We start from the raw sequence: 14,679 nt of genomic DNA on the forward strand, positions 1-14,679 counted from the left end.
TTGAATTCAAAATTTATTTGAAAAAATATGCAATTTTCACAACCAATAGTGCAGTAATACCGTGGCGGTTGTGTAATGATGTCAATAATAATAATAATAATAATAATTCTGCTGATTCATGCTATTTAGCTTGATTTCGTCTAATTGGTTTAATCGAAATAGAGCATGAAATAATAAGTCTAGGTTTAACTAGGTTCAAAACTGTTCCAATTTGTAGGTCATATTTGTTGCTGGCAAACAAACTAACTTCGGCTATTCTGGTCATCTGAATCCGGTTTTGGAAGAATTGGAAATGGTGATTAAAAACTGCAAAAGGGTCTCACTCGCTTTCCTTCAAGATGGCTACGTCGATTTTCACAAACTTATAGGTTCAAAAGAAAAGTCTTACAGTTCCATACGGAATTCCTAAATTTGTTGTAGATACTACTTTCGGTTCCGGAACTACAGGGTAAACAGGATTTGTAGAGTTTGTTAGATTAGGTCCGAAAAAACTTTCCTATTTATATTCAATGAACAGTTGTTTTTGCAAATTCCACAGTAATATTTACGATGTTATGAGTAATATGAGGAAGGCATCATTACACCACTAGGTGGATCAAAACAGGTTTTTCCTAAGTATTACTTAGGAAGGTGCAAAACCAAGCAATTCTTTTAGTTCGTTATTAATTTCTTCAGTAGTTTGATCGTTTGATAAACCAGTCAGAAAAGACATTGCACTCCGTTGCAAAACAAAAAGTGTTCTGTAAGTAGCAGAAACTTTACGTCTGCTTAGCGGTTCAAATTGAACTGCCGAGTTTAGCACTAAGCAGTTCAATTTGAACTGCTCTGCACTGATGAGTCAAAGACGAAACGTAAAACTTTCAAGACAGCCTTGAAAGGTCTATTGGATTTTATATCATATGAACAAAATTTATGAAGTTTCTCAGACAAATATCGAAGAAGACGTTCGTGATCTTCCAATCCATCAACCATTCTCCTCTTCGTTTGATTTGAGATGAGACTATCACTTCCGGGAGGAAAGCTCAGTACGGAATGCTTTGGAGTCGGAGATCATCACCGTCACTGGAGACATAGATTGTTGTTTCTTCCCCGAACGAAAAGTGTCCATTTTAATAATTTCAGAAAAATATTCTTCTATGTCGTTACAATCAGATTCAAGTAGAATATCGTAAATACTGTTAGACGGCTTAGGATTAACGGAAGGGGAGTCCGTCCGTTGTCCTTAATTTTTACAATAAGATTCTGTAAGATCGTCAATGTTGTTAGAAGAATTTGAAATAACGGAAATGGTTTTCTTCCGTACCGTTTCAAAATTAAGCTTGTTGCCTTTTCGGTTGGGCACACGCATTTTGAAGAATAGGCTAAATTAGTCTCCTAGTTTGGATAAGTTTTGATAAAGACTAATTGTGTGGTAGTCTTAAGAAAAACTGATTAGCTCGAAGAATAATAGTTTGGAAAGCTAACCCTAAAAATGACTGATTAATTTATTAGTCATGAAAAAGACATATTAGTTCAGAATATCACTATGTTATTTAGGTAGACCTGAAAAAGACTGAAGCCTTGAATCGATGCAGGTAGCCAGAAAATTTTTCTAGAAGCTAATAGCTGATCGTTCAACACCGACTAAGAGCTGTTCAACACCGACTGACAAATAAACTTCTAATATTTTCATGGAAAAGAAGGAATTTCGGATAGAGGTTTTAAAATAAAACAGTATTTTCTTAGCATATTTATTGAGACCATTTGTTTTTGTTGTAATGTTATAATATCTCTTCAACTGTTCACTCAATTTAAATGTAAATTTTCAGCATATTAAGAACTAAAACTCGTTTTCAGGTGAATGTCACGATAGGCTTGAATAGAATCACGTCAGTATTTATTAACGCTATGTTCAAAATCTTGTTCCCTCAATACTCATTCTACCTGGATATCGAACAATGTGATCTTTAGCCCAAACTACAGCATCGTGAATGGTTGGATAAACCCTGCAATATTCACGCTCTGTTGAGCCAACTAATGTACACTTCTGCATCATTTCATAAACCGGACAGGAAGCACCCGCTATGAGTATCTTGACTTTGAGTTTATCAAACTCGTTGATTAGCGTTTTGAGCGATGAAACTGCCGAGGAGTCAATATCGCTAATACGTGTAAAGTCCAACACGAGATAGCGGAGGTCTAATTGTCTTTTACACTCATCATCCTTAAATAGCTTGAGCTCCTGTGCCATATCCAGATCCAGTAACTCAAACAGACTAGATTTGTAGTTAGATCTAGTGGCGAAGTTCAAGCTGCCACTGTAGTGGAAAATCTTTATTCCGTATGTGCTAATTGTCTAAAGTTGAAAATAAATATTTATAATTAGTATTATGCAAATCGGTTATTTCAATCCTACGGGATACTTACTCCCTTATACCGAGAACTATCCAGATAAAGATCGGTATTGGCAGCATTTTCTAATAGACAGGTGTAGGATTTCATTCCACGGACGAAGATAGTGCAGATGCTTAGTCCAGCTCCCACCAACAAACCGACATCGATGCTGACCAACACTACAGTGAGGAAGGTTCCCATCCACACTATCGCATCTATGCTGCTTAGTCGCCAGAAATCGATGAATTGAGTCACCTGCATCAATGGTCCGCGAAGTGCTACTATGATGATTCCGGATAGGATACCAACCGGTAACGGCTCGAAGAAGGGACCGATATACAGCAACACTGCCACCAGAATACTACAAGAAATTATCGAAGCGATTTGGGTTCTTCCTCCCACCAAATATTGGACCATAGATCGCGAGAGCGATGCGGACATCGGCATGCAGGAGAAAAAACAACCGAATAAGTTGCTTGTGCCCATCGCTAGAAGCTCCTGGTTAAAGTCAATCTCGTAATTCTCCCGTTGAGCGAAAATTGATCCCATGGAAACGGAAACGGCGTACGAGACCATTGCAACCGTGAAGCTGTCTAAAACGATGGATTGAAGCAGTTCGAAATCCGGTGGGCTTGGCTCTGAAAATAAAAAAAACGGTTTTAATTCAATATAAGTGAGATCCACTTCTGAGCACATGACTATTTTCTCCCGTCGGAAACTAAGATAGTCAGAATCGGTTTGTTTAGTTTTAAGACCAGTTTAGACATTTTTTGCGTTTTTTGTTTCACCGTTTAAAAGGGGGGGGGGGGGGGGGATTAGTTTCTAAACAATGAAAAAGATCATCATTTTCGCGAATTTTTTCCAGAATTATCGTTCAACAAAATAAATTCAAATATTTTGCATGATAAAAAGCATCATTCGAACAACATTTTGTAATTTTTTCGTGGAAAAAATTTGAAAAATAAGTCGGTAAAGAGGTATTTTTGAGAACGCTTGAAAATCACGATTTGCGGTGTCCACTGTATCTCAGCGCAGACTAATCAGGAGTGAACAAATGAACGCAGCATAATTAGAGTAGAAGTTTTCCTAGACCCCAACGTTTCTGTTTGTTTTTTTTTTAGTTTTTTTTAATTTTTGGTGGTTACTCAAATTGACAACTACGATTTTTCACGAAAAAAATCCACCATTTTGTAGCTGTTGAACCTCCCCAAAGTTACAAACAACGAAAAGGAAAATTTGTGGTCTAGTTTTTTATATGTAGAAAGTGTGTGCAAAATTTGAAAAAATTTGTGCTGTAGTTTTTGAATGACGATGGACACGGACTTTCAAAACCTGCTTTCGAGGAGAACGCGTTCAAAGGTTTTTGTCTATAAAATCAATGGAAAGAATTAATTACTCCAGGGAGCCCGTAGGGTCTAATATTTTCAAAAAAACATATTTTTTCCTTAATAATTCATTATAACGAAATATTTCAAGAATGTGTTGTCAAGTTTTGAAGTCAATCGAAATAGAAATCTTGGGCCTGTGTGCCGTGCTCTTGCTTCTTCGTAGAATGAGATAGTCATAAATAAAGGTCCATAACTTCCAGACTTTCGTTCCAATAGGCTTGAAAATTTCACAGAATATTCTTCAAATGTTTCACAACCCGCAACTTAAATGACGGTATACAATATTTAACACACTTTACCTCATAACTCCGGAACCGGAAGTCGGATCCGGATGAATTTCAGGAATTCAGTATGGCATCGTGAAACCTTTCATTTGAATCTAAGTTTGTGGAAATGGGTCAAACCATTGCTGAGAAATGTGAGTGAGATCCATTTTGTAATATATGACATCTATTTTCGTTGCTTCCGTAACCGAAAACCGGGAGCCAGGATAGCCAGAATTGGTTTGTTTAGTTGCCTACTGATAATGACTATCAAGTTGTGGAGTTTTGAGTCCAGTTTAGAAAAAATTTGCTGTTTCGCCGGTTTGAGTGACGGTGTGCAATATTTAACACACTTTACCCCATAACTCCGGAACCGTAAGTCGCATCCGGATGAATTCTGTATAGCGCCGTGAGACCTTTCATTTGAATCTAAGTTTTTAAAAATTGGATGAGCGGTCTCTGAGAAAATCGATTACACGTTTTTAGTCCATTTTGCACATTTTACCTAATAACTCCCGAACCAGTAGTCGGATCCAGATGAAATTCAATAGCAACCTATGAGACTACAAGGCCTTCAATTTAAAACTCAGTTGAAGAAAATCGGCTGAGTGGTGTCGGTCCAACCGTCTCCGAGTGAACATTTTTGTTACATACACACACACATACATACATTTGCTCAGTTCGTCGAACTGAGTCGAATTGTATAAGACAATCGGCCCTCCGGGCCTTGGGTAAAAAGTGGGTTTCACAGTGATTGCATAACCTTTGTATATGATAAAGGCAAAAACGTTTGAAAAAAAAACAAAATTATGATTTTTTCATTTTCTTGTTATGGTGTACATCACCTAAGACCGAAGTCGATCCCGCAACTTTTTCTGGGGAATCGTTTTACCAGTTGAATTTATCTAGATGTAATAAAAAAACTTAAGAACCAACTCGATTGAAATGTACTCGACATATTCAGAATGAGCACAACCGGGCTGTCTGCCCCTGTGGTATCGGTTCGCAAGAAAAAAAACTCCACTCATAATCGCGCCGAATAGTCTCTAGTATTATGGCAGTATCTGCCCATGTAATCATGAAATCAGCTGTTTTCTAATCTTTGTTCGATGGGACGAAAGAAAAGATGTGTTCTTTTTCCGGTATATTCCATCAAATTCTCGAAAATTGTTCTCGGTGCCACCGCTATTTCATGATTGACCTAGAGTTGATCTTAATGCATGCTTTAATAATGTATACTTTTGATCTAAAAAATCACCTCAAATCGAGGTAACATATCGGATAAACGCCCAGTCTAAATCAACGATATCAAGCGACCAAGGAAGTTCTTTTTAAGTTCTTATATATAATTTTGTGAGGTCACTTATCAAGGTTCTGTTAAGAAGAAGAAGTCCCCCACCAAATTACCAAAAAAGACACCTAAAATCACACCTTCAAAAAAAGATCCCCGTGTTAAATCTAAAAACCCCAATTTAAAGCAAAAACTGTGCTTCCTGGATTGTCAAATTCACAAACCAATCCATGAACTAGCACAAGAAAATACAATAATCCAGTGGGCTCCATTTCACATTCACCAACAGGATTACTGAAGTTTTCAGAAATTGTAGAATGGATTTTCGCAGTATTCAATATTTCTGAACATCTAAAGACCATCATAACGGCATTCCTCTCAATAGCTAGAACTTTTTTTATCATTATCAGCTCAATGGTAAATTCTCTCATGTTTTGTATCATTTGATGGATAATTTATCATCCGCTGCAAATGATTCAATCACTATCCTGCTGTGGAATTGTCGAAGCATTATGCCAAAAGTTGATTCATTTAAATTTTTGTTGCATAGTCAAAAATGTGATGTATTTGCTTTGTCCGAAACATGGCTTACATCAAACATAGCCTTAAATTTTAATGACTTTAACATAATACGTCTCCATAGAGACTCTCCGTACGGCAGAGTGCTTTTAGGAATTAAGAAATGTTATTCCTTTTATAGATTAAACATTCCTTTGACTTCTAGTATAAAAGTTGTTGCTTGTCAAATAAACATTAAAGGAAAGGACATTTGCATTGCTTCGGTAAATACCCAAAACTTCGTGTTGACCAGAAGAATGAGGAATCGTAACGTAGGAAATGAGAGTGAGGAATACTCGAGCCGATGGATATTTGATTTTACGAGAAAAGTTTGTACAGATTCTGTTCCTACGCATAGCACTATTAGGGAGTCTTCTCCAAATAATGGTTCCATTGATAGCCCCTTTTCAATGATGGAATTTTCCATAGCACTCATGTCTTGTAACAATAACGCTCCTAGGTTGGACAGAATTAAATTCCACTTGGTGAAGAATCTACCCGACCTTGCAAAAATACGTTTGTTGGAATTGTTCAACCAGTTTCTTGAGCAAAATATTGTTCCACCTGACTGGAGGCAAGTGAAAGTTATCACCATTCAGAAGCCGGGGAAACCAGCTTCCAATCACAACTCATATAGACCCATTGCAATGTTGTCCTACATCAGAAAATTATTTGATAAAATTATTCTTCGACGTCTCGACACTTGGCAGCAGTTAATTATAGTTTGAGTGTAATCGTCACATTATCTCCTAACCATTGTTTTCTCTTCACAGATAGTCTGTGGGCGATTGAAGCCATTCGCTCAAACGCTGCTGTCAAAAATGAACCGTTTTTCTTGGGTAAAATAAAACAGTGCCTGAAGTCATATTGAATAATAATTATCAAATCAGAATAGTTTGGGTCCCGACTCATTGCTCCATTCCAGGCAATGAAAGAGCCGATAGTGTAGCCAAACGTAGTGCTATTGAGGGTGAAATTTATGAGAGACCGATTGCTTTCAACGAATTCTATACCGCGTCTCGCCAAAGAACACTTAGAATCTCAATCCATTTTTTCGCAGATCTTGTACTAAAGGATGAAGTCTTAAAATTTAGACTAAAGGATGAATTCTTATAAAAAAGGCACATCGAAAATATTATGTCACTCTTGGGTAAAAAAAATATAGAAAATTGAGTAAATCTTACTCATAGTGTATTGTTTCCATCTGTCAAAATATAAACTGGAGTGAGTAGTAGATCATCACTTCGAAAACCCGCGCTCGGAAACTTTACTTATTCGAGTATATGAAATATTTGAAAAATCGAAAAATGTTACTGTTATGTTACTTGAACAACCAATAGTATATTTAGTTCCGTGCGTTTTATCATTATCGTGGGTTTTTGAATATTGAGAATCATAAATAGCGGATCAAACGTTCTTTTTTCAAAGAATCTGAATTCCTTACATCTAAAATTACCTGGAAGTCCTGTCGGTATATGTTCAATGATTTTCACACCATAATCATCCTTCAAGCGGTAATAAGTCGACAGCAGTGATCCGATGATGAGTATTATTAGCTCCACTGGAACCGGAACAACACTGTATTTTGCTACCCATGGCTGTTGAAATCGGAAGTATAAATAATTTAAGTGATAATTTAAAAAAAAAACAAAATTTGAGCATGTTAAATACGGGATGTTGCATTTCACAGACTTTCTTGGTATTCAACCGGCGACTAGATAATTGACTACAAACAAGAGCAAGATTTATTCAAGCTAGAATTGAAAATGCTATATGCTATGTAGCCTATCATAGCACTTTCAGATTCAACTTGAAGCAAATAATCAAATACCACGAAGGTGCAAATTCTATTTAAACATAGTTTGCTAACCAATGCAGCTATACATATGATTAACATCCTTATAGACGATTATGATTAAATTACATTTGTGTAAATTATTATCTCCTCGGAAGTTTATGGTTAAATGTAACGTGTGCTATGCCTCTCTTCTGCGCTTTACGTACACAAATTGTCTCATATATCGCTTTCACTCCAGTTCCTACCCTAACTGCTGCGAAATCCATATATTTAACAGCAGTTAGGGTCGAAAAAGGATTGGGTTTACCCTTGACACACTAATTAGAAATTAATTCTTACGATGTCATTTCAATGAACCAACTAAATGCCAATATTGGAATATTCAATTACTATCAATTACTATAATCTATTTAAAACATTCTAAATGATAATTAATCTGTTCTGTATATGATTAGTAGTTCATGGTATAATGGACTCTACACGCGGTTATTATGTTCAGCCTTCATTCAATTGAAGTTTTTTGTGGTACATAGAAGAATGTCAATCGGAACCTTCTTTACGCAATAAAATACTCTGTGTAAACTTGTTTTCATCTTACCTTCAGAAAAAGTATGTTGAGAGTCAATATTAAAATTGTAGAAGCAGATATAAAAATAGTGACATAGTTGACATTAGCGAGCCCGGTGATTATGGCAGAGTATGTCTAAGTGAGAAAAAGAATTTTATACATAAATGTACAAATAAGTAAAATTGAGTAAATAAATCTACTCATGTAAGGTATCTAATTAATGAAATAAAAACTAGTTAAATTGTTATTAAAAGTTCCTCAGTTATCCGCCGTAGTCGAGGTCAGTTTTCTCCGTAAACTGAAACTATGAAGAAACTATAACGTTTCGATAATATTTGAATAACATAAATTCATGTGTCATCAAACACGTCGGCATTTGTATCTAATTAAAGTCAAGATGTCGTCGTATGTAATGTTTCTCCAATAGGTTACCGTTGAAGTTTATACAGGTCCAACTTTCGGTTTGCAGATTGCACGATCTAGCAAATATTAGGGGGGGGGGCATCATTCAAACAACATTTTGTAATTTTATCGTGAAAAAAATTTGGGAAATAAGTCGGTGAAGAGGCATTTTTAATGACGCTTCTAAAAAATCATGATTTGCGGTGTCCACTGTATCTAAGCGCACACTAATAAGAAGTGAACAAATCATAGCAGCATAGTTAGAGCAGAAGTTTTTCTAGACCCCAACGTTTCTGTTTGATTTTTTTAATTTTTTTTTTGATTTTTGGTGGTTGTTTAAATTCAAAAGTACGATTTTCACGAAAAAATGCGCCATTTTGTAGCTGTAAAACCTCCCCAAAGTAACAAATAACAAAAAGGAAAACGTTAGGGTCTGGTTTTTTATATGTAGAAAGTGTGCGCAAAAATTGAGAAAAATTGGTTCAGTAGTTTTTGAATGACGATGGACACGGACTTTCAAAACCTGCTTTCGAGAAAAACGCGTTTAAAGTTTATTGTCTATAAAATCGAAGGAAACAATGTATTACTTAAGGGAGCACGTAGGCTCTAACATTCTCAAAAAGCCATATTTTTTCTTTTGTATTTTGTTATAATGAAACATTTCAAGAATGTTTTGTCAAGTTGTTAAGTCAATCGAAGCAGAAATCTTTTATTCAGATTGATTCGAGTAGTTCACAAAAGCATACTTCAGCGTTTATGTCAACATTTGGCATAATTTCTCAAACCAAAATCCGAACTTGTTTAATGGCCTAATTCTAATGTTGGCAAACTGAGTTGAATGGTATTCAACACTATGGGTCTCCGAGGCTCCGTTCGAACATCGGTTTTCCAGCAATTCTAATACCTTTCAATAGAGAAAGGCAAAAATACTCATTTTGAGAATTTTTGGAAATATGCTAAGAAATAAGCCGGTGAAGCAGTATTTATGAGGACGCTTCATAGAAATAATGATTTGCGGTGTCCACTGTATCTCATTTCCAACGACAGTGAAAGTTTTGCATTCGAAATCCACTCAAGCGTTCTTCTTAACGAATCCGTCTTTCGTTTGACTCACTCCTTTCAAAAAGTTTTTCACAGTCACTTTGGGAGGATTCCTGTCCTTGGGCACCACCTGAACGTTGTTCGCGGCATTCCATTTCATGATCATTTTTCCGTAATGGCTAAATGCTAAATACTACCAAAAAAAAATATACCATTTTTTTTTGTTTCGATTATAGAGGTTTTAACCTTAAGGTCATTCGCCTCTTCGGATCAGAAAAACTTTCTGACCCTATGTTGGGGTTGGGAATCGAACCCAGGCGGGCTGCGTGAAAGGCATGGACTTACCCATCACACTATACCCGTTCCCCATATACCAATTTCTTTCCTAATGGATAACAAAATATGACTTTCCTGCTCAAAATTCTCGGGTTGATGGTTTCGGACGCGATGTAAATGATGTTCTCCAAATTACAGAAACGAGTTGTCTGTAACACGAGATATTTCTTGAAGAACTTTGACTGCTTAATGTGTTTGAAAATCCCTGCCATAAATCCTCTTCCATTTGGCGTATACTATTCCTGCTCGGTAAACTGTTTAAAGTCTGACTTTTGGCGCTTTTCATTGAAAAACACTGGTGGCGTGGATTGCTCTGGTTTTGCACTTTCGAGCAACGGCATTAATGTAGGTTTCAGCATTCTGTATCATGCAATTCAACTCCGTCATCATTTTCCTGTACATTTTTCAGGATCTCACTCTAGCCGACTTATTTAGCTTATTATTATGACTAGGAGTCGCCACCTTCTTGTTGGTGGACAGTCCGACAATTTCGTCAACTTGGTGTGTGAGTACATCGGATATTCGCAAAATGCGAGCAAAATTTTGACGCATTGCACCATTTTTTTTCGATACCATTTTCACTGCTGAAGAGTAAATGTGACTCATCAAAAAACTTATTTTTGATAATTAATGGAAATGTAAAAGTTAGTTTGGGTACTGACTTACTAGACCTCCAATTTAATCAATTATTATAAATCTTTAAAAAGCAGATTGAAGTTCAAATTTGAAATTTTTTGTTTGTTGCTCTTTTAAACTTACTGAACCGCGTGTCACAGAATCATGTGACCTATAAGGACAACGGTTGGTCATCAGTCGCTAAAACCTACAATCAGTGTTGATGATAGCCGAAAATTTGACAGAAGCTGCTAAATTGCTATCTATATTGTATACAACATTTTCAACCTGGTAGAAGATGCTATAAGAACTCGAGTCTCTCAATGCATGAACCGCGAGAGAATTTTTCTACATTTCTTCGCTCCACTTCATACTCTGAGTATTTTACGGCCCTTAAAAAAAATTTACAGTCTGATAACGATCGTTGCTGTGTGGAATTTCCCAAGAGAGAATCGCAAGTTGACAATTATCGCAGAAAATCGAATCGATGATTCAACTTCATGATTCTCATACTGGGTTGCAATATTTCAAAACCCTTGTGTGGAGCATTCACAGACATTTTTATAGACACAACTTATACAAAGGTTATATGCACATAGTTAGAATAAGCGGCAATAGTAAAATGATTCTATCGCAATTATCAACTGCCTGTATAGAATCGGATCCCGAAACGAGAATAAGCGACCGTTTGTTGCTTCAGAGAGAATCCCCACAGCAGCGTGCTAACCTTTGATGGTATCCGTCACTCTTTGATGGCACTGATTCAATCGGGTGAAGAGTTGCTGGTGAGCGTTCTTTGATACGCTAAAAGCCATCTTTGCCTACAATAGGAAGTTACTTATACCGTTTTTCATTGTAAAACACTTTTGGCGTGGATTGCTCTGTTTCTGCACTTTCGAGCAGAAATGCAACGTTCTGACGGTGTTTCATTGCGATTTCTGCTCAAAAGTGCAAAACCAGAACAATCATTGTTTTTCAATAAAAAACGCCATTTGCCATTACTAATCTGTTTTTTAGTTTGCCTTTCTTTGTGTCGTGACTCATTTAGGCATTTTCGAACCGACCATTCTCAATAATTTGAGAACCGGCTGATAGATCTAGATAAAATTCAATAGCACACTCCCATAACTCGATTATCGATCTCAGCTTTTGAAATCTCGTCAACAATTAGTTCTCTACTGAATTCTCAACAAAATATGACGTTTTGATACTGTGTGGTAACTTTCGGTACTGCTGTCAACAAATGTTTATTTTCACTGATCTATCGGTAGAATTGATATTTTCGGCTATTTTTTTTGGTTCCGGTTAAACAGGTGTTAACGTTAAGGTCATTTGCTTCTTTGTGTAAGAAAAACTTTCTGACCCGGGGTTGGGAATCGAACCCATGCGGGCTGCTTGAAAGGCATCGAATTATCATCGCGCTATGCACGTCTCGTTTGGCAGTTGAAACTCGTCAAAAGATGTAATAATTACTGAGTGAAATTATGTGTGCATGTAATTATCAACCCATAATTTAAAAAACGGAAATTGAATCCGAACAACATTGAATAGGACCTTATAGAATGCCTTTTATTCAAATTTCAGTTTGTGAAAATTTTTGTCAGATCTGAAAATCTGTGCAAGTTTACTACTGTCGTAATAGTCATTTTGGTTAGTCCAGTATTTGTATATGATGAAATCGAATTGTATATGTCAACTTCAACTAGTCGAGTTTTGCAGTAATTATGTAGCCTGTCCAGAAGCAGGTGGTAGTGAGTTCACTTCGTCCGCGTCCCTTGACGCTTTTTTTATTCAAATAACGATTCGTCAGCAATGCTATTATTTTTTCATCAGTTCATTTAAATTGTTTTGAAATTTGATGATCAGTTGCATCACTTCATTTAAATGATGTTGTAATTTGATCATCAGTTGCATATTTGATGTCGTATGTACGTGAAAGTAATGGCATTGTAAGGGAGCATTTTCTTAATAAACTTACTAATACTAAATCAATTGGAGCGAGAGTACCAGGACATCAAGGCATCTGAGGAACTTATGGAATGGTGCATATGGCACTGTAATGAATTATGTCATCGTATATTATATTGTATCATATTATATTATATTATATTATATTATATTATATTATATTATATTATATTATATTATATTATATTATATTATATTATATTATATTATATTATATTATATTATATTATATTATATTATATTATATTATATTATATTATATTATATATTATATTATATATGTTTCATTCATACACTGGATATTATGGTTGGAAGAGCATTTACGAATACGAGTAAGTAACTCTGCTTACTGACTCCACTGCCAAGTCCTTGAACTGATGGTGGCTTCACTTGACATCATATCACATCACAATTATGTAGCTTGTTTAGAAGCGAAAGCGATTAATACTTACACGAACAATTTTGAATGTACCGACAATAGGAGGAAGCGGCATCCCAAGCGCTAAGTTGGCCTGTGACGTGAACACATATATTGCGGCGCCTGTGTTGAATCCAGATATCAATGTATCTGAGAGCAAAAACGATAACATTCCGACTCGGCACAGATAGAACACAATCTGTAAAAATCGAATTTCGCAAAGTAAGGATTAATGAATTGTTGAAGTCCAAGTAACACTGAATCTGACCTGCCATAACGCAACGGCAAAACAGAGTGTCGCCGCCACCTCTATTGGTCCTCTGGTGATACCAAGATTTTCACCCAATCCCATGATGGTTCCATTTCCTAATAAACGGTCCGACGACTCGATACCAGCCGTGGAATATTCAAGTACAGTCTTACCTACTAGGAGGGAAATGACGGAAAAAGTTCCCATCGAGTTGTGCCGGGATGTTCCAAAGAAGAAATAAATTATCACCGGAAAAAATGCCATGTAGAGCCCTACGATCGGGGGAACATAGGCGAGCATGGCGTAACCCATGCCCTGAGGGATTTGCATCACTGCCACTGTACAGCCGCTGATCACATCTGCCAAGAAGTTCTGTCTCCATGAATAGTCCGCAATCCATCCGACGATCGGAAACACACTTTTAACACAATCCTTAGCACTACACCCCTTAACACTACTGTTCACCCTTTCGATCATTCTTCGTTTCGGTTTGCTGTAGTTCATTTCATTGTTCAGATCCTCCTGGTAATAATGAGGCCTATCAACAGATAAGGGAGGCAGAATTGTGGAGCGCTTGTTCACTTTGGCTATGTTGTCCGGTGCCGTATCTTGGAGGAATCCATTGTTAGTATGGCCCTTCTCGGCTGTACCCGACTTAAACTTCGTATCATAAGATTTTCTAGTCATAACTTCCGAGGACGTCCGTTCCGACTTAAAGAAAGTCAGTATATCAACGCTACCAAAGTCACCTGTCTGATAATCAATTTGTTGTTACGAATCATGCTTTTATGTTTGTTGAAAAGGCTGATTCATTAACGGTGATGCGCACACATGAAATTCAATTCAGTGCTAATTAGTGACGATGATCCATTCAATGGATGCCAACTGATAAAGTTTTCTCGGCTTGGGCATCTTGTTATTCATTATAAATTTTTTTTATTTATTTGGAGACTCTATATATGTAATAACTATAACTTGTATAACATTTACTTGCAAATTGTACAACCGAATTGCACAATTTGATTCAAATAGAAAGTCCCTTTACTCCATTATTTCTGATGTATTGCGCAATTGAATTGCTTTCTGAGCTGTGTTTCATAATAATCCGAGTGTTCAATTGGTAAAACAAAGCTGATTCGAATATTTCACCAATTTTCATTTATGCTATTTCATTCGTCGGTTTTTGTCCAGTCTACTTTTCGTAGGATGGTGATAAAAAATGTTTTTATGATTATAAGAAGCTTCACACAATTTGAATTTACGTCAAGCGTATTTTTTTTTTTTTTTTAGGAGTACAGTTAATCAAAATAACCTGTTAGAAATGGCATAATACTACTGTGTGTTTGAAGGTTAATATTGCTCTGAAGCAACAAATGCTTGAAAAATATATATAATCTGTAGTTTTGTACA

The 14,679-nt window shown here is 36.3% G+C and overlaps 1 protein-coding gene across 1 annotated transcript; it reads right to left on the reverse strand.

Annotated features, from left to right (window-relative positions):
• Positions 1-1,745: 1,745 nt before the first annotated feature.
• On the reverse strand, positions 1,746-14,537 carry LOC131439355 (solute carrier family 26 member 10-like). Its single transcript, XM_058610271.1, has 6 exons — positions 13,288-14,537; positions 13,054-13,218; positions 8,270-8,374; positions 7,330-7,471; positions 2,407-3,011; positions 1,746-2,335 (listed from the first exon to the last, which is right to left on the reverse strand). The coding sequence occupies exons 1-6, from the start codon at positions 13,954-13,956 to the stop codon at positions 1,892-1,894; spliced, it is 2,130 nt and encodes a 709-aa protein (XP_058466254.1). The 5' UTR covers positions 13,957-14,537; the 3' UTR covers positions 1,746-1,891.
• Positions 14,538-14,679: the final 142 nt, after the last annotated feature.

The sequence above is a fragment of the Malaya genurostris genome, chromosome 3, assembly GCF_030247185.1.
Source record: "Malaya genurostris strain Urasoe2022 chromosome 3, Malgen_1.1, whole genome shotgun sequence".
Taxonomy (NCBI): domain Eukaryota; kingdom Metazoa; phylum Arthropoda; class Insecta; order Diptera; family Culicidae; genus Malaya; species Malaya genurostris.

Excerpts from the sequence above, each read along its gene's own strand:
- LOC131439355 (XM_058610271.1), bottom strand. The coding sequence starts at position 13,956 with ATGACTAGAAAATCTTATGATACGAAGTTTAAGTCGGGTACAGCCGAG. Across the intron at positions 7,472-8,269 it reads TCAACATACTTTTTCTGAAG|CCATGGGTAGCAAAATACAG; the intron begins GTAAGATGAAAA and ends CGATTTCAACAG. Across the intron at positions 3,012-7,329 it reads TATACCGACAGGACTTCCAG|AGCCAAGCCCACCGGATTTC; the intron begins GTAATTTTAGAT and ends TTTTATTTTCAG.